Raw genomic sequence first — 21,290 nt, 5'->3', positions numbered from 1 at the left:
CTGGGGACCTCAATCCACATACTTAATATAGTCACAAAAATAATGGGTATTCACTCAAGTAAAAGTTCCACAGTTTTTTATTCCTGAGACAAAAGGGAGCAGGTTGACTTTTCATTTCTAAAGGCCTTCTGCCCTCAGTTCTCAGAAAGCGGGGTGGCTACAGCACAGCGCCCAGAGTACTGGCTCGAGCCTGCCAAGCCTGAAGCTACTACCTCACTCTGCTCTTTCTGCCCGTTGCTACTCTTCCTTAAACACCACACCACACCCTCTTTTCCCTGATCCTTTCCTCTCTCCCCCAAAAGGGTAAAAAGAAAAATACCCAATTAGTGGAAGAGCATGTAGTCCCACAGCAAAGGCTTTGCAGGTAAAAAGGCATGCTCACCGTCAGGTCAAGCCGACTGTTCCGCGTTGTGATGGACAGTTCGATGGTGGACAGCTGCACTTCTTTCCAGACCTCAGGGCTCACCTCTTGGGAAAGGGCTGTGTGGGGGATTAGATTCAGGTCAGTTTCTCCTGCTAACATTTCATCACTCCCGCACCAACGGTGAGCTGCTGGTGCTCAGCTTGGCCTGAACCCAGGCCTGCCCGGGGACTCTCCACCTAAGTTTTATTTATTTCACAGTTTCTTACACACAGGATGAAGAGCCAGGCTCAAAATGCAGTCTCTATACCCGAAACATCCCTACCAGAGCAGCCACAGTAACATAAAAGTCAGTCATGGTCTGTCACCAGCGATGCATGCACGGGACAGCGCTGGTTTGGGTCCTGCACTGTGGCGCAGGGTCTTTGAAAGGCTTCTCCTGCACCAGGCAAGCAGCCCACACTGATGTGGGGGCTGCTTTAGGCAGCCCGGAACCAGCCAGGGCTCTGCAACCAGCATGCGGCTCACCGTCCTGCGGCTGTGCCCAGTATGACGCGAGCCTGCGTAATATTCTCCTGTACAAAGAGGGCCGCGGAGGGGTCTCGTCTGCTGCCGTGGGAGGTCTCTCCGTAGGTCCCGTGTACGAGATAGACGCTTGATGTATCTGAGGCCACTCCTTTCAATGTGAAGAAAGAAAACTTGTCAGGCACACCCAAGTCCAAACTCTGGGAGGAGCTCTGCAGAGGTTAGTGACCGACTTATGCCTGCCTGAAAGCGAGTTAATAATCTCACTGAATGGCATGAGCTCTACTCTGGAGCATGGAATCCTCAAGCTTTCTTTTCCTACTGAAGGCCGATCTTGAAAACCATGAACTCAGACTCTAGACTGTTTGTCTTTTACTTCCTGACACCCCAATCCAGTCTCATCAGTGTGCACAGGAATAATTAAAACTCCCCCCTAGTCACTCAGCCCCTGATGTCCTCTCTAAACCCCCAGCCACCCATTTCCATGGCCACATCCTGGCCCTTCCTGTTACCCAGAACTATTCCATCCTAGAAATCTAAAACCTTGATATCCTACTCTCTAACCATGTCCCATATTCTTTTTTTTTTTTTGACTGATTCTTTTGTGCCCAGTATGTCTCTCAGGGTGACCCACTCCCCTGTTCTCAGGTTTCCATGTGGTAAATTACAAAGGAGTAACAATTCTGGCTCTTCTCTCTCTCTCTCTCCCCCTGAAAGTGGCTGTCCTGGGGACTCACTGCTTCCTCATGCAGTCGGCTTCCTATGGCAGTGTCTGCCCTGAAGGAGACATTTTAAGGGGATGAATTCAATTTGGAATATTTGGAAAACTGATTGTGACCGCATTACCTAAGCTGTGTCCTTTACTCCTGCTGACATTTATAAAGCTGGTATTTTGATCTCCATCTGCCTGGTTCCTGCATTTGCTTTCATGACTTGGTTCAAACGCAGAAGAGGAAGAGAGGGGTGATGTTTTTTGGCTCCTGAAGATCCAACCCCATACCAAATTTCCAATCCCATTGAGAATTCCAGTCCCTGACTAAACCATTTTCCCTCAGTGCCTAATTAACAGCTGATAACTTTAAGTCACTCTTTTCCCATCACTGTTGGTCCTCCTGCGTCTTTGGTGTTACGTTATATGTGCCCTGAAAAGCCCCTATTCTGGATCAATCCGGTCACTAGGTTTCTGTACTTGCACATCGTGGCTCTGTATTACTAGAGGGGCAATCTGGGTAAGTACACCTGTGCCAACTTCAAATTCTTGGTCTCGGGTCCTCAATGCCACTTGATAATCCTTCCAAACCTCCCTATGTTCATCTCTCTTCAAAATCCCCACCACTACCACCTACTTCATTTTCAACAGATCACCTTGCTTCCCACACTTCAGTGAGACCATCAGAACATCAGTGAGAACTGCCGAACGCTCTATAAATCTGTTTGCACCTGGACCTCTGCTCTAGTTCTCTCCTTCACAAGGAGAAAGGCGTCCCTTCCTCTGTCCAAGGCTGAGCCGGCACCATGGGCCCCGCGCCCCCCGACCTGCGCGTGCGTTTTGCTGACTCAGTCTGGCTCTGCCTCTCCTTGTCTCTCACCTCTTCCCTTTCTTCTTGTCTTTTGTTTCAGGGTAGAAAGACACGGCTCTCTCTCCAGTCAAGAAAAACACTCCGCTGGCCCCATGTTTCTCACTAGCTTTTGCCTTTTCTATCTCCTTCCCTTCCAAGTGAGGCCTCTGGAAGGAGCGGCCCGGCCCTAATGTCTGTGCATCTTCACCTCCCTTTACCCCCTAACTCTTCGTTGATGGGACTCAGCCCCTCCACTTAGGAGCTGAGCAAACCTTCAGTGGCTGCTGAGGTCAGCAGGCACCTTCCCGTCCTGACTCCGACTCTGTGCTGCCGCTTCTCGACGCTCTGGCGCCCACTGGCTAGCGTGTCTCTCCCGGGGACTCTCCCAGGGCCCTCCCTTTCCCCTCAGGGCTTCACAGGCAGCTCTGCGGCTCTTCACGTTTCCATTCCTCGGGGCTATCCCCGGCCTGTCCGCGCCATATGCCAAACGCAAAACCTCATCTTCACACAGGGGATCCTACTCTAATATTGTCAGCGGTCAGGGAAAACTCTAGTTAGCAAACTAGCCCGGACCTCATCACTTCTCACCTGGCTTACTTGAACCATCTTCTCTCTGGTGCTCCTGTCTTAACCACCCACATGCAATCTCTTGTCTACACTGTTGACAAATCACTTTTCTAAAATGCAGACCTGCTCATGTCTCTCCCCTGCTTAAGACTCAGTAACTCCCCAGCGCTTTCATGGTGAAAGTCAGCTGCCATATCCCAACCTGCCACGTCCTCCCTTCCCCCCTCCCCTCCAACGGCCCCTTCTTGCCCTTCTGTTGCCCCACCATGTGACATCACGACCACTTCACACGTCCTGGCTCCTCCACCCGGAATGCCCTTTATCTAGTCCTGTGTAGACTCAAACTTGAGTACAAGTGTTCCCTGCCCTGGGAAGGTTGCTGCCCTTGAGCCAGATATGAATGCCCCCGCCCCCCAATCTGCTCCCACCTTATCTTTCCAGACGCTCTCCCAGAATTTGCCAGACCCCTGATTTACTGGTCCCTCACGCTCCCCAAACGTGCATCCTCCTGGAGGGCAGGAAACCTGCCTTACTTGACTTTGTATTCTAAGCAGATAGCAGGGCTGGCCACACTAGATATTTAATAACTGCTGAAGAAATGCTGGAAAGAGGTTACATTCTCCCTGACTTGACAACTTAAGTCCGCAGCTACTCTACTCTCCCTAACTGCACCCCCACTCTACCACTGAAATTACTCCCTTAAGCAAGAGTAACAATGCATTTTACTAAAACAGTCTGCCTTCAGTGTAGAAAGGTATTTCCCTCCAAGTTCATGTTCATAATCATGTTAACCGGCTACCCCCAGTACTTAAGGGTTTTATTTTTTACATTTCTTTAACACAACAAGAATTTATTTAGAAGGTGAAAGGACCTATGTTTTCCAAATGTTATGTAATGGACATACCTCACTTTTATAATTAGAAAAACACTTGATGCTCTGAATATTAACATTAGAACCAATATTTTCACGACAAACTTCATATGCCAATTTTCAGACTGACCTGCCAACTTTTGAATATACTGCTTTGATTTGCATAAAAGCTGAACACGGGATGTTATCCACAGATAAGGATGATTTTGCTATTAGCATTTTCATTAATATACACTGTTCAGCTTTTCTCTATGCCAACATTTTTCAGTGGACAGGCTATAGTAGCAGTGCCCGATGGAATGTTCTCTGACGTTGGAAATATTCTCTATTTGTACGGTCTAAGACAGTAACCACTACCCATATTTTGCTAGCACAGTTTGAAACCTACTCTATTATACACAAGCCTGTTCAATTACATACTTTCGGATGCAAATCTTCAATTCATTTCCAGACACTAATGTAGACACCCTTACAAATAATTGAGCTATAGGTCATTCTGCTCCAGGTTTGTCTGGCAAGAGTGAGTGAATAAGTAAGCAAAAGGAAGTGGAATATCAAAGAGAAATTAAGGATGAGTTTGGTAAGGGAGGGAATGAACTGGTAGATGAGCGGTGATGGCTTATCCAACAGGAATGCTTCCTGCATTCGTATCTAAGTAAATATCCCCCATTTGGAAATTGTTAGATGTATCTGTAGCAGGGAATTTTTAAAAATCCAAATCCACACATCATAGAATAACAACAAAATAACACAGGGGAAATTTCTACACTGGAAATTGCATTTACCTTAAGAGTGCTGAAGAAGTGAGCTGCTTTGGTTTTTAGAGGCCCGAGATACCAGTACCTGAAAAAGATCAAGACAAAAATCTGATCAGAATATTAAGGGAACTATCAACGTGACAGACACCTTTCACGAAGGACAGTACGTTAAAACTGCACCTCTACTGTGGATACTCTTCACAATCACCTCTAGTGTGAGGGATGTACTATGAATTACTCTCTACTCACAGCTCTGGAGGCCTGGGGATTGTGCTTTAGCAGAAAAAAGCAGGACAGTTAAGTTTTTAATCTGCATTTCAATGTCGTGTCAAATAGGGCATAATTAGTTACACAGTGCACAGATCCTTGCAATTTACAAGAAATACATAATCAGCGTCTTCCTGACTCTTTCAATTCACAGGTATCACTGTAATATACACTTTCAACCACAGAATGTAGCAGAGTCTACATTCAAAAGAGCAATGAGTGAAGGGTGATGAAGCCTCAATGAGATGCAGATGTTGGGGTGGTCTGGTGTGTGACTCACATGCTAAAATGACTGGATCCTGTACACCATGTTCTCTCTCTCTCTCTCACACACACACACACACACACACACACACAATTAAAAATCTGTAAATCAGCCTAACCTCACATTACTCGTGTTATGCAGCTTCAAAATGGGAAATGTTAAAATCTGGGAATGAAGAGGGTCTACCGCATACTGCTAAATACATAAAAGCTAGTGTAGAAAGAAAGATGCTTACCGGGAATTAGAAAAGTGACATAAAATGGATTCCTCTCTTAAAATTTATCTCTGTCTCCTAACAGCTCATCATAAGTGCTCCCTATTTGATTCTGGTCAATACACATTTATTTAGCATTTACTATGTATATGAAGGAAACAGAAGTAAGAGTATAAAAGAGTATAAAATTCCTGCCTTCGAAGGCTTATAACTTGAGAAAGTAAAGCCCAAAAAAGTAACAGAAAACAATAAATGACTATATATATATATATCAGTGTCAACGGATCGCTATTTGTTGGTGAGGAGAGTCAAGAAGGGACAAGAAATCACTAAGGACTGAAAATCATCAGGGCAACCAGGCCTGCATGATGAATGGCACAAGAGCAAAGTAAGGGCATGGAATTTAAAAACATGGTTTGGATTTAGATCCATGAAAGAGGGAAAGAAGTCATTCTACACAAGAGGAATAGCAAAGGCACAGTGAACACTGAGAACAGTAACCACATTAAAGACTTAAAAGTAACGATACATAACTATGGAATTAGGGTTGATGACGGATCAAGGTGGGCCTTGAATGCCAGAATAAGGGGGTTAGATAGACTCCAAAGAGCAATGTGGAGCCATCCTAATTATTATCCGGGTTCATACTGTGATGCTACAAATGAGCACCTTGATCATCTGATTTTTTCTAAGCTTACATAATAATTTGTTTCATTTCCCAGCTAGCCAGAGAGAAACTGTCCATAGTTCCACTCATCTCTACCAATGGCATAGCGTTGACACTATGCTTGTAGCCTGATGGCTAGCTAGGAAATCATTTCTTGCATCCTATTGTTTCTTCCATGGCACAGAAGGACTCCGTGGAAGGTCCCAATTGAGGTGTTAGATAATCACCACCAAAATTTTAAAATTCATTGTTCAAAAACCAACCAAAATAGGGGCAAGTGTGTGAGATACTCCTAAAGGGGCTGAGCTATGCTAGTGCTCAGTTGTTAACACACTTCAGGAAGCAACTTGATCTCACCAGACTTCTTCAGGGAAAATAAAGAAATTACTCTTGGTGAGTTGCTGGTATTCAAGATCACAGATAAAACATAAGGTGATTTGCTGGGTCTCCCGAGTGACTCAGTCAGTTAAGTATCTGCCTTGGGCTCAGGTCATGATCCCATCCTGGGATCAAGCCCTGCTGTGGGCTCCCTACTAAGCAGGCAGTCTGCTTCTCCCTCTGCCCCCACGTCCCTCCCCACTTGTGTGCTCTCTCTCTCACAAATAAGTAAAATCTTTTTTTTTTAAAGATTTTATTTATTTGACAGAGACAGACACAGCAAGAGAGGGAACACAAGCAGGGGGAGTGGGAGAGGGAGAAGCAGGCTTCCCGCCGAGCAGGGAGCCCGATGCGGGGAACGATCCCAGGACCCTGGGATCAGGACCTGAGCCGAAGGCAGTCGCTTAACGACTGAGCCACCCAGGCGCCCCCAAATAAATAAAATCTTAAAAAAATAAAATAAAATAAACACCGTAAGGTGGATTTGTGGAATCAAGGTAATCATGGCCAACTTACACATAAAAACAATGTTGAAACGCTCAACAGTGCAGTGTGTAATACAATACAGCACATCTCTCTTTAGCATTCCACTCTCCAGAACCTCATTAGCAGGAATAACAAAGTGAGACAAGTAAGAGAAACTTCCATAAAGAAAGTGTGGCAGGAAAGCCTATGAGGGGAAAGAGGCGTCTTTTTGAAAAAAGCTGTGAAACCGATCATGATTCACTTAAACTATACTAAAATTATAAGCCCAATGTTAAAAAAAAAAAAAGGTAAAGAAAAAGCACTACCCACCAGATATGGAGTCAGTCCCCCCCCCTCAGGAAGCCTGTGCCTGCACCACCCTCCACTGGGAACAGAACACAGCTCAGTTGCTTTCCAAGCCAACAGTTTCATTCGGCACCATGAACTCTCGGGAAAGAGAGTTCATTCCCATGGAAGCAAGCCACGACCCTCTTCTCACCGCCGAGACAGGCTTGTTTCTTCAGCTCACAACATAGCCAGGCATCTGCCTTTCTTCCTTCTGAGAGAGGCAGCCTGTGGTCTCTTGATCTGCCAGGCTTTCGACAAGAACACCTCTCAGGGCCAGTCTTCCAGGGCTAGAAAGGCTCCACAAGGCTGGGGGCCCCGCAGGGACAGCCCAACAGGCTGCAGGATGCCAGGCAACCCCAGTCTGGAGTGAGCCTGGCCTGTGCTCAAACACAATGTCCGGGGACAGAGATGCGGTCTCCGCCACTTTACTACCAAGCTAGTGTGGAGGAAACGGGAACCTTCCCCAACCTTTCTGTGTGTCAGATCTAAACCTCTGCCTCTATTATTCATAAGAAATTCAACCTCCAGGCCCATCAAATTTCTTCCTAGATGATCACTGTATACTGAAACCTCAAAGACAGGAGCAGAAAAAGATTTTTAAGAAAAATCATCCCACATCAGTACAGTAATCCTTTACTTGCTAACTTTGACGCCAGCATCTCTGAAGGATCCCCATCGAAGGCCAGTCACTGCAAACACGGGCTGTTCCTTTTCACCCTGGAAGTTAAATACATTCATTTTAAATCAATGATTACAGTAACTTGGAATGCTCTACAGGTAAGTACCCAGCAAATGTTCATGGCCTACTTGTCCTCAAACCAAATTCTATAGGGGATATTCAAAATCTCAGAAATTAACTGAGTACTCAGTAAAAAGACTTGAGTAAACCACACTGTAAATGAAATTAATTTTTCTATAGTAGGCCTCGTGAATCTGCTGGCCAGGGAACACATTACCGTACTTCAGACTGTAAATTCCCAAGTACCTAACTAGGCTGGCTCTTCGACCAATCAGTGGTTGGGTCGGCCAGAATTTCTCCTCTCTCAGAGACCTGTCCAAGGCAAAGCTAATTTAAGCCTGCATTCTCTTTAGAGGTCCAAGCGCTCTCAAGAGGAGAATCCTGGGATTCTAGAATGTTCACCTGAATATCTAAAACGACAGCGAGGCATCTCTCATAACAAGTCGGAATAAAAAGTGATTTGGATTTAGTCCAATGCTTTATGGCAAAATATTGCATATTACAATCAGTGAGTTTAGGAATATATAGAAAACATACACAATAGAGCCACTGTCTTTAAGAGTTCATAATGGACCTTCTGTAAAGTATACATTTTATATATATTTATATATATATCTCAAGATTGTAAATACAGCCAAAGCCCAAGACTCTGCCCACATCCTAAACAGAGCTGTCACATGCTAGACACACAACTCCCCAGAACTTGCTAACTGGGGGCAGAACTGGTTCGATTTCTACCATGCCATTAGTACAACCAGTATCAGCAGAAGATGGGGAACTGGAAGAGAACCCTCGACACTGTCAACTGCTGGTCTAGAGGAAGTACGTGAAGGCTTTCCCTCCATCCCACTTCGATCCCAGCACACTGAAACCAAGTGAGGGATTTCTTTTATTTTTTTTTTAAGATTTTTATTTATTTATTGAGAGAGAGAGAGAATGGTAGAGAGAGAGCATGAGAGGGAGGAAGGTCAGAGGAAGAAGCAGACTCCCCGCTGAGCAGGGAGCCCGATGTGGGACTCGATCCCGGGACTCCAGGATCATGACCTGAGCCGAAGGCAGTCGCTTAACCAACTGAGCCACCCAGGCGCCCAAGTGAGGGATTTCTAGGAGGATCACACACTCATAGGGGCAGCTTATAAGTAAAGACACTGGCCTTTTGTCCCTTGGTGTGTACCTGTTCAAGCAGTAGACGTGTTTTCTGCCCTCTGCAGCAGCTTAAGCAAGGAAAAGGGAACTCGGGCGAGAGCCAGCGGAACACAGAGGTGATGGTGAGGCACCTCGGCCCAGCACAGTATAAGGATACGATAGTCTCCTGGGTGTCGAGTGGATGTGGAACATAGGCAGGGCTTGGAGTCATCCTGACGAGAGGAAGCTAATCATTTTTTTCATGGAATTATCACTAGCGAATACATATCCTATATTAGGGACTGGTGATAACAAAAGTATCTGCCCTCAACGAGCTCCAGGTGCGACGGGGGGTTTGCAGACACACACGATGACAACACAATGCAGTAGGTTCACATGATGGAGACAGGCATCGAGGATTATGAAAACACAGAGTAGGTATGACTCTATGCGGTATGGGGGGAACAAAGGAGACTGATGGCTGGGGAGATACAACATAAAATGACACCCACGTTAAATTTTAAAGAATAAGGTGCCTACATTGAGGGAGGCTGGGGAGGAGCACCGAGAGACAGAAAAGAGAGAAGGAGGGGTGGTTTAGCCTCAGGACAGAAGCAGCACTGTGTGAGTCTGCAGTATTTCTCCCAAATGTTCCAGAGGGGCTAGTAAGCATCACAACAAATAACAACAGTAATGATGGTAGAGGATTCAATGGTGCAAGGAGTTGAGAAATATAAAAATTCCCTGGTTTGAAACCAGTTATGTTTACTGCAGTTCGTCTTAGAATCTTTAATATGTTAATGTACATTATAAACTTCCAAAAGGAGAAATACACACAGTTTCCCTGAACTGTTTAACTGTGCAACCCTTCCCTGGCAGGCATTTTGCATTACTAATATTCCTTGGGAAAGGCTGATCTAAAGCATGCAGGGTCACATGAAGTCCTGCTTTGAGTACTCAAGACTTCCCAACTGGTACGCTAAGAATATTTTCTCTTTCTTCATTGTGATTTTAGGAATATTCTGTTAAGATTGGCTGCAAAGCCCTGTAACCTCAAGGTGTCATTGATTTGGGGTGCTATCCTAGCAAGGGGTGGGACTCTGGACAATAGGAAATGAGTGTGGAAAGATCTAGAGAAGCCCAGCTATCAGCCAGATGGGCACAGAGCCCTCAGGATTCAGGAGAGGCCTAGGGGTCAGTAATGGAGAGACTGGTCCCTGTTGGGGTGCACAGGAAAAATGAACAGGGGCAGATGGACAGAGTAGAAGCCAACAGACAAAATACCACTGGATGTTAAACCCGACGAAGGCCTGGGTGATAGAGTACCAGATGGACAGGTCAGTAAACAAAAACAGATACAGAAAGACAGGCAAACAGCCAGATTTTAACAGCAAAGGAGATACGCTGTCCCAAGTCACAGATCCCCTAGAAAGAGAAAATGGCCTCCTGGTTTGCTAAAAAATAAATCAATAAATAACAACTCTGAGAGCTGGTTAGAATAAAAGCTTAAGGGACAGTGAAAAGAAAACAATTCTAGTCAACTAGATAGGTACCTAATCCAGGAATTTAAGGAATTCTAGATGAAGAGACAGAAACAAATAGAAGGAATTCGGAAGTTCTGAGGTTTTGATCAGTCAGGGTTTTAACAGAAGGAAGCCAGGAATAACAGGAGAAAGAGATTCTCACTTCAGTCAGCAACCCTAACCTCCTCTTTGGGTTCTGGCTGGAGGTTCTAAGAATACAACTGAAGGAGCAAAAAGAAAGAACTAGAAAGACTTCCATAAGTCTTCCCAGTAGTTACTTTAAAGTACTAGGCTTTGTAGATGTCTCTATGGGAAAATGCCCCCCCCCCCTTTTTTTAAAGATTTTACTTAATTGACAGAGAGAGAGAGACAGCGAGAGAGGGGACACAAGTGGGGGGAGCGGGAGAGGGAGAAGCAGGCCTCCCGCGGAGCAGGGAGCCCGACACGGGGCTCAATCCCAGGAGCCCGGGATCAGGACCCGAGCCGAAGGCAGACGCTTAACCATCTGAGCCCCCCAGGCACCCAGGAAAATGCCCTTTAGAAATCACGGCCTGGTGCCAAGAACGAGACCACCTGGACAAAATGGTCAAGCCAAAAAGCAATGGACCATAAAACAGAAAATCTAGATTCTACTTCTGTCTCCAGCATGACTAGTCCAATAATCAGCTGACTCTCTCTCTCTTTTTTTTTTTTAACTATCAAATGAAGATACTAATACACATCTTGTCTTCTCAAGCTGGAGGTCCAAATGAGATATGAGTACACACTGGACACTGTAAAAACCTAAATATAATGCATTATTATAGCTTCCAAGAACTATATCTTTGGAGACTCTTCAGTTATTTATGTTTAATTGGGTTTGGGTTTATTTTTTAAAAGAAGAAGAATCTGGTATCAGGCTTTACCTATATTGCTTTCCCCCATGTTCTGAAAACAATCTCTTGGACTAAGGAAGATAGAGAAGACAAATTCAGCTTAACTGGGTGCCTCAGAAACCACGGTGGAGGCTGCTATGTTCTCTAGGAATTAATTTTTAAGGTTTTCTGCTTCCTAGGTTGTGTCATCAATACACAGAGCCTGTGGCAAATCTGATACTGGTTTCATCAACTCACAAAATCAGTACATGTGGAAGAAAAGAAAAAGAGGAGATAAGACTTTTAAATACAAGCACAGTCAACAATTTCCAATTAAATCCTAATTACTCTGGAATGTATTACTTCTCGCACATTTATAAGCAGGAATCACCTGGTTATTAGGAGATATAGCCTGACCCACCTCCTTTGCTAAATAACATTTTAAGATTGTATCTTCATAGATGCCAATCTGTGCTGCCTTCCTAGACTAGAATTTCTTTCACACAGCCCTTCCATTTTGTGAGAATGACTTAGATTTATTACACGCTAAAGAATCAAAGGCAACTTAAATCACTTTCATCATGACCAGTGACGTCATGGTGGAAAGTCCACACATCACTGCATGAAGAACAAAAGAAAACAAAAGGAAAATGGGCTGTAAGCGCATGGGTTCGCCAATTGTAAATCTGCATCTGGTCAATGCTATATAACTAACAACAACATTACAGGACTGAAGTTTGGAATCGTGACAGTGTGTGGAACCTTCTTTCATAGATATCGGGAAACTTGAGTGAATATAAAACGTTCAGGGCCTCTGAAGGACAACCTGAATGTAGCGGGCACATTTTAAGACCAAATCTGAGTAAATGACAGGGCTCACTGTTCATAAAAATGTTTGGCTTTATGGCTTAGCCTTCTGAGGAATCTGCCCTTTTGTGGTGGGGAAGGTGGGTAGTTTTGATGAAGGAGGAATAGCTACTTAACTACCACCCAGTGAGAATATCTTTTTTTTTTTTTTTGAAATTCAATTCTTTTTAAACAGAGGATTCCAATCAGGAATCTGGAATGACTACTGGGTCTTCTTCCCACCAATATTTTTCTTTTGGAAAAATGTCAAACCAAGAAATTCTTTAACATACAACGAACTCCATTTATATCTCTCAACCACATTCACCAGCCACCAACATTTTTCCCCATTGGCTTTATCTGCGTGTGTACGTGTTTTGTAGTTTTGTTAAATCATTTGCAAATAAACGGAAGACTGCAATGGCCCTCACCCCTAAATATTTCAGCATGCATCTTCTAAGAACAAGGACAGACATATGCATAATGCTACTGTCACTCTCAAGAAATCTAACATTGACATATATCTAATACACAGTCCGAATTAAGTATCTGACTGTTCCCATAATATCTTTTGTGCTCTTGTTTTTCATTTTTCTAATCCAGGATTTTGTACTGGATTTAACTATATTGTTTTCATTTCTCTAATCTTGAACAGACTCTATCTTCCCTTGGACTTCAGGACATTGATATTTTTGAAGAGGCCAGACCAATGGTTGTTTATAGAATGTCCCACAATTTGGATTTGATAGACTTTTTTATCATTAGTTTCAGTTAGATTCAGAGAAGTGGACCTTCTGGGCAAGAAACTCAACAGATCACATGAGGAGGCAGATATTGTCCATCTGTCCCATTATTGGTGATGCTAAGTTTGATCACTCGGTTAAGGTGGTGTATGCTGGGTCTCTCTACTGTACAGGTACATCTTCCCCGACGTAATCATTTAGTAACCTGTGATGCTTTAAGACTGTTGATATATGTTCCCTAACAACCTTCTATCCAATAGTTTTAGCATCCTCTGATGATCTCTATCTGAATCCATTATTTCATTAGTGACTGCAAAATAATAACTATCATTCCTTCTACATTTCCAAGTTGGAAATTCTCTTAAACTGTGGGCTCATAGATTCATTTTTATTTACTGCATTATAATCCATTAGCATTATTATTCTTTTTGATGTTCGAACTGTCCCACAGTTGGCCAGGTGGATACCATCAGGCTAGCTCCTATGTCTTTTCAGGTTATCTCCATTAGTTTTTGAGTAGCTCTTGGCTTTGTTCTTGCCTTGCCTCTGAAAGCCATCTCTTCAGAGAGTCCTGGTAACTTTTATTAGGGAACGGTATTTAGAGACCAAAATCTGAGTGCCAGGTATGCCCATTACTGTGGGGTGTCATTGCTTCTAAGCCCTTTCAGTGGGCATAACCAGCAAATATTTTTTTTTAAAACAATTCATGAGTTCATCTACAAATCAAAAAAATGTTAGACAACCCAATAGAAAAATGGGAAGTTCTGCTCCCATCCAGGATGTAGGATGCTACAAAGAACATTATTCCCACCCAAAAAATGAGAAAAACCCAGATAACCTACAAAATCATCATTTTTCTTGAGCCCACCAGAGAGCGAGCTGAGACGGCAAGACAGCCAAGTAACCTGAATTCCAAAGACAAGCCCCTCCGATGGATGGATGGGACAGGAGAAAGGCTTCGCCTTTGGCAGAGCATGAGAGCAAGAGGCGACCACCACGCAAACAGGTTAAGGTGAAACCAGTCACTGTCCCAAGGGCTTTGTATTACTAGCTCTTTTAATATTCCAAACCACCACGGGAGATAGAGAAATTATGTGGTCCAAAGGTAATCATTGGAGGAACTAAAAATAGTGACACTATACTGAGAGGAGATCTAGAGGAATTCTTATTTATGACAAAGAGGTCAAGAGATAGAATCTAAAACTGAAAAATCAAAAAGCAATTCCATAGACTAAACAATAATGATCAACTGTACACCTGAAGATGGTTATGATGGTAACCTTTAGGTTTTGTAAGGGTTTTTTAACACAATTTTAAAAAGTAGCATCATAAGCATATTAACTAGTGATAACAACTAGAATAAACAGGTAAAATTCTTTTTTTTTCTGAGAGTTATGCTTGGGATAAGAAAGGATATTGTTTTCAGTGTAACCCCATTTGAACCGCTACCTCACATTTTCCTTACCACGTATGTGTGCATTACTTTGGTAATTTTGTCAAACTCTGAAGAAAAGACTCTACCTTGATCTGCAAGACATCAAGTGGAACAGTCTCTCCTTTCACAATGGCAAGTGTAGCATCTGTAATATGTCTAAAAAGACAAAGGGAGGAAATGATCATGTGTGGAAAACAAGCAACCCCTCACCCACCACACCCATACCCACACTCACACCCACATCCACACACACACATACTCCTGCCCAGAGTACTAACAGGTCAGGAAAAAGACCTACTCCTTCAAAATACTCCAAGATAGCACAACAAATGAATATAAAAGAGTTACTGATACAAATACGGTGGAAGCCTTTGGCAAAGAGAAGTTTATGCAAGGTGCCAATCATTTGTTTACATCACATTTATTGAATCTCTACTATGTGTCTTATCACTAGAAAATATGATACTTAATATTAACAGCATCTTTCATTCATTCAAAGAAATTCAAGCACTTGAAAAAATATTATTTCTTTTGACTCTAATAACCTAAAGGGTAACTAAAGGATAGGATTTGAGCTACCTCAGCAAAATATAATCTGGAACCCAAGACCTATTTCTCTGACTTACCAGGATTACAAGGATGTAATTTTAATGGCTGATTCTTTTGTTCATAGACACAAGACTGTTCCTATCTACAATCTGATCGTCAATTGAAAAGTCTATAAGTAAGAAAGGCTAGTACCATCGACAACCGTTCAGGGCATGTGAAACTATGCTAGGCTTAAAAGCAATTCTAGGGCTCAAGCTCTAATTAGATCCCAGGTCAGACACATTAAATTACAACAGTCAGTCAAAGAAATCTTAAATCAACAAGTGGCCAGACAGTATTTGCTCTTGCAGCAGAAAGAACGAGTCAACTCGCTCCAAACGCTCTCCTTGCCCAGCCTGTCCGCCCGCCCTCTCACTTACCCACTGTCTCTTTGCTTGGCTGGCTATTCTCATCCTTCAGATCTTGGCTGAAATGTCACCATTTACCCTAACCAGGCTGTAGGCCCTTCTCTATAATTCTCTAGCACTGAACTGTATTCATTTTCCTTCATCACAGATCACAATTTATAATACACATTTGTTATTTACATCTTTAGTATCTGCCTCCTCCTGGAGACTGAAAGTTCCACAAGGTTAGTAATAATTTACATCCATTACTGACCAATATGAAACCTAACACCTAGCACAGAGCATGGTATAGAATAGGCAATCAGTATTTGATGAATAAATGATTTTATTCTATAAAATTCCAAGCCATTAAAAACACAGAGAAAATAGTATCATGAATTCCTGTGTATTCCTCATCCAGCCTCCACAAGTAGCAATGCATAGCTGATCTTATTTTTTTTCATACTCTCACCCACTTCTCCCAGTCTGTAGCAAAGCAAATCCCAGATAGCGTTAACACTTTATCCATAGATATTCCTTTATGTATCTCTAAAAGACATATTCCTCTATTCCTAAAAGACTTTTTAAAAAAACAATGTCATTATCCTATCTAAAACATAAATAATTCCTTTCCATCAACATTTAGTCAATGTTGAAATTTCCCCAATTAACTCAATTTTTTTCAGTTTCTTTGTTAAATCTGGATCTAACACACTGCAATGGGCTTATATGTCAAGTCTTCTCTGATCTATAGATTCCCTCTCCTTTTCTTTCCCTACCTGTTAAAAAAATGGGTTGTCAAATGGTGTTGGGAAAATTGGACAGCCACATGCAGAAGAATGAAACTGGACCATTTCCTTACACCACACACAAAAATAGACTCCAAATGGTTGAAAGACCTAAACGTGAGACAGGAGTCCAACAAAATCCTAAAGGAGAACACAGGCAGCAACCTCTTCGACCTCAGCCGCAGCAACTTCTTCCTAGAAACATCACCAAAGGCAAGGGAAGCCAGGGCAATAATGAACTATTGGGGGTTCATCAAGATAAAAAGCTTCTGCACAGCAAAAGAAACAGTCCATAAAACCAAAAGACAACCGACAGAATGGGAGAAAATATTTGCAAATGACATATCAGATAATGGGCTAGTATCCAAAATCTATAAAGAACTTATCAAACTCAACACCCAGAGAACAAATAATCCAATCAAGAAATGGGCAGAAGACATGAACAGACATTTTTCCAAAGAAGACATCCAAATGGCCAACAGACATGAAAAAGTGCTTAACATCCCTCGGCATCAGGGAAATCCAAATCAAAACCTCAATGCGATACCACCTCACACCCGTCAGAATGGCTAAAATTAACAAGTCAGGAAACGACAGATGTTGGCGGGGATGTGGAGAAAGGGGAGCCCTCCTACACTGTTGGTGGGAATGCAAGCTGGTGCAACCCCTCTGGAAAACAGTATGGAGGCTCCTCAAACAGTTGAAAATAGAGCTCATACGATCCAGCAATTGCACTACTGGGTATTTACCACAAAGATACAAATGTAGGGATCGGAAGGGGTATGTGCACCCTGATGTTTATAGCAGCAACGTCCACAACAGCCAAACTGTGGAAAGAGCCAAGATGTCCATCGACAGATGAATGGATAAAGAAGAGGTGGTATATATATATATACAATGGAATATTATGCAGCCATCAAAAGGAAGGAGATCTTGCCATTTGCAACGACGTGGATGGAACTGGAGAGTGTTATGCTGAGTGAAATAAGTCAATCAGAGAAAGACATGTATCATATGACCTCACTGATATGACGAATTCTTAATCTCAGGAAACAAACTGAGGGTTGCTGGAGTGGTGGGGGGTGGGAGGGATGGGGTGGCTAGGGGATAGACATTGGGGAGGGTATGTGCTATGGTGAGCACTGTGAATTGTGCAAGACTGTTGAATCACAGATCTGTACCTCTGAAACAAATAATGCAATATATGTTAAGAAAAAAAAAAAGAAATAGCAAAAAAAAAAAAATGGGTTGTCTTACTGTGTTGCTGAGGGTCTGGATTTTACTGATTGCATTCCCATGGTATTAATGTGTGTTAATGCCCTATTCCCTGCATTTCCTAAAAATCTCTATCTGATTCAGCTTGGTGTGTTTGGCAAACATATTCCAGAGGTAGTGGTGTGCACTTCTATCAGTAAGTACATAAAATCTGTTTGCCTTTTTTGTGTGTGTGTAATAGTAGCGACCATTGGTAATCAAGAGTTGCAAAATGGTGATCTTTTAATCCTATTATTCCTTCTAATTTATTATCTAGTCCACAAAGAGAAACTTTCCCTCATCAATGATTTAGGTACCATAAAATAGAAGTCATACGAGAAATATCTGATTTTTTAACTTCACCAATTTTCAAAGTAATAAGCGGATATCCCAGTATCCTCTAAAAAGGACCAATGAGTTTTTCACCTTTATTTCTGAGTATCATTATGAACTCATAAATAATTTTAAATATATTTGATATGTTTCAATGCATTATAGTTATTAGCCTTACTGATACTTAAATTGTCCCAAATGAATGAACTTCAAGGGTGGAGTACAAGGGTCAAGGGTCATTAGATAACTGGAATGAACAATGAGAAAGAGTGGCCAAGGAACGTCCCTGTCAATGTCAACCAAATTGAGGAACTAAGAGCTCCTCCCTAGCACTTACTCACACAAGTAGAGTTATCTATGTTTGAAAGAATTAGTTTAATACTTTAACTTTTTTTAAAATTAGATTGGTTGAGATATAATTTACACATAGCGATTTCATCCTTTTAGGTAAACTGTTCTACAATTTTTGACAAATGCCTTCAGTCATGTAACCATCACCATGACCAAGATATAGAACATTTATGACATCTCAGAAAGTTCCTTCATGGCCCTTTGTGGCCAACCCACTCACCCCACCATAAGCTCCTGGCCAACTACTGTTTTCTGTTTTTCAGAATGTCAAATAAATTGAAACCAAAAGTATGAAGCCTTAACAGTTTAGCTTTTTAAAACTCCTAGCGTGAGTATGAGATTCATTCATGCTGCTGAATGGATTTAAAGATTGTTTCTTTTTATTGCAGACTTGTATTCCATTGTATGGACATACCACAGTTTATCCATTCACCAGCTGATGGACATTGGCACCATTCCCAGTTTTTGGCAGTTACAAATGAAGTGACTTTCATGTATACATTTTTGTATGGACATATGTCCTAATTTCTTTTGGGTAAGTATCTAGCAGTATGATTGCTGCTCATAGGTTTAATTTTAAAAGAAACTGCCAAACTCTTTTCCATAGTGGCTATACCATTTTGCATTTCCACCAACAATATGAGAATTTCAATTGCTTCATGTATTTGTCAGTACTTGATGACATAAGGTTTCTGTCTGGTTTGTTTAAGCCATCCTAATAGACACATCTCACAGTGGATTCAATTTGCACTTCCCTAACAACTAATGATGAATATTTTTTCATGGGCTTATTTGCCATCCATGTCTTTGGTGAAGGGTCTGTTCAAATATATTGCCCTTCTATTATTTGGCTGTTTGTTTTCTTATTACTGAGTTGTGAGAGTTATTTGTATACTATGGACATTGGTCCTTTACCTTGCAAATATTTTTTTTCCAGTCTGCAGCTTGTCTTTTCATTTCCTTAACAATGTTTTTCAGGGGTGCCGGGTGGCTCAGTCCGTTAAGCATCTGCCTTCAGCTCAGGTCATGATCCCAGGGTACTGGGATCAAGCCCACTGTCGTTGGGCTCCCTGATCAACGGGAAGCCTGCTTCTCCCTCTCCCTTTGCCCCTCCACTCTTGAGCAGTGTCTGTCTCTCCTTCTCAAACAAATAAAATCTTAAGAAAAAAAAATACTTTTCAAAGAACAAATGTTTTAAATTTTGCTGAAGCTGAAATTATTTCTTGTTGTTTTTATGATTTCTGCTTTTTGTGTCCTAAGAAATCATTGTCTTGAGGCACCTGGGTGGCCCAGTTGTTAAGAGTCTGCCTTCAGGTCAGGTCAGGATCTCAGGGTTCTGGGATTGAGCCCCACATGGGGCTCCCTGCTCATCGGAGAGCCTGCTTCTCCCTCTCCCCCTGCTTGTGCTCTCTCTTGTGTGCTCTAATACATTAATAAACTCTTTAAAAAAAAAAAAATCATTGCCTATCTCCAAGTCACAAAGATTTTCCTCCAAAAGTTTTTATAGTTTGAGGTTTTACATCTAAGTCTATGATCAATTTCATGTTTATTTTTACATATCGTATGAAAGATGGGTTATGGTTCATTTTCTTGCATGTGCTTAGCTAACTGTTGCAGCACCAATTGCTGGAAAAACCCCACTGACTTGCCTGGCACCATTGTCAAAAAAAAATCAAGTGTCTACATATGTGTGGGCCTAATTCTGGACATTTTCTTCTATTGATCTACTCATTTCTTCTTTTGCTAACACTACACTGTCTTGATTACTGTAACTTTAGAAAATAAGTCTTGGAATCAGATACAGTAAGTCCTCAAACTTTGTGATTCTTTTTCAAAGTTATTCTGGGTTTTCTAGTTCCTTTATTTTTCCACATAAATTTCAGAATCTACATGTCAACATCTGTAAAAGGTCTTCTGCAATTCTGATTGAGATTGTGTTGAATTTAGAAATCATTTGGAGATAACAGACATCTAAATATTGAGTCTTAAAGTCCATGAACACAGCTATCTCTCCATTTATTTGTTTTCTTGATTTCTCTATGTTCTGTAGTTTTTAGCATATAAATCTTGTTATTTTGTTATATTTATCCCAAAGTATTTCATGTTTTTTTGTAAAAGCTTAGCAATGTTAGTACTACATTGCCTTTATTGTTGTTGTATTTTAGAAAAATACAGTAATTACTAATAAAGTTAAAGATTTATTGTGTCTAGCGTTTAAGTACAACTATAAGAAAGCAGTCACTTAGAAATTACTATAACCTCCATTCAAAAAAGTGTAGTTTCTCTTCTAATATGGCTTCTCCTAATCTATTCTTCACTGTACAGTTCTGGTTAATGTCAATTTGGTAGAAAAAATCACCTTTCCATAGTAACTGACTGGAATATCTATAAAATGCCTTCTCCTTTAAAAATGTTCTGGCTTAGGTGAAACAGTGAGAGAAGAGAGTGTTCTCTTCGATTTGCTTATATTGTATTAAGTATAGAATTGGTCTCAGTAACTGTACAGCTATCCTATTTTTTATTAACCGTTTTCCATCCTAAATTATCAATAAATATGCATAAAGTCTTCAACATATCCAATAAGTTACCAAGTGTAATTATCTGTCTACCTAACTAGTCCTTATTTTAACTTGTTAACAATCTTCTGAAGTACTGGTGTTGGGCATTTGATAAAGGCAGGTAAAGAAACTGATGCTCAGAGAGATTCAATAAAATTCTCGAGATGACAGAGCAAGCTTGTGGCAAAACGAAATTCAACTGCAGGTCTCACTCCAAGGGTGTGCTCTCTTACCCGGTGAGGCTGCTGTGGACGCACCAGAGGAATAGCCATGGGTTCCCAAAGGGCAACCCCACAGCTAACAGTGGGACCAGGCTTAAAATGTAAATCTCTAAGTCAGGAATCACATCCACTTGAATCGGCACTTCTAGCAATGTTAGGTACAATTTAAGACCCTTTAAGATACCCAAAATATACACATTAACTCAAACACTTAGATTACATTCTGGGCTCCCTGGTAAGCAAAATCAAAGTTAAGAAACAGCCTATTTTACTTTCCCATATTTCCCTATCAACACGTCTTTATCCCATTTTTTCCCTCCAATACAGATGCTATCCAGGA

At 41.8% G+C, this 21,290-nt stretch overlaps 1 protein-coding gene across 6 annotated transcripts in view; it reads right to left on the bottom strand.

Moving 5' to 3' along the window:
* Positions 1-21,290, bottom strand: part of AGK (acylglycerol kinase) — a 77,396-nt gene that overhangs the window by 11,799 nt on the left and 44,307 nt on the right. For 5 of the 6 annotated variants that reach the window (XR_012380375.1, XM_025854714.2, XM_025854715.2 and 2 more), the window contains 5 exons: positions 14,597-14,666; positions 7,883-7,962; positions 4,669-4,726; positions 890-1,037; positions 383-480 (listed from right to left, as the gene is read on the bottom strand). Coding sequence is in view for 5 of the 6 variants with exons in the window: in XM_025854714.2 (XP_025710499.2) it covers positions 383-480; positions 890-1,037; positions 4,669-4,726; positions 7,883-7,962; positions 14,597-14,666 (454 nt within the window). In the remaining variant the exon portion in view is untranslated. The remainder of the gene's footprint in view (positions 1-382; positions 481-889; positions 1,038-4,668; positions 4,727-7,882; positions 7,963-14,596; positions 14,667-21,290) is intronic. The other variant, XM_073899301.1, reaches the window with a different exon arrangement.

This window comes from Callorhinus ursinus, unplaced genomic scaffold, assembly GCF_003265705.2.
Source record: "Callorhinus ursinus isolate GAN/ISIS: 27379988/994484 unplaced genomic scaffold, GSC_fseal_2.0 scaffold12, whole genome shotgun sequence".
Lineage (NCBI taxonomy): Eukaryota > Metazoa > Chordata > Mammalia > Carnivora > Otariidae > Callorhinus > Callorhinus ursinus.
This window is presented reverse-complemented; position numbering and strand designations above follow the sequence as displayed.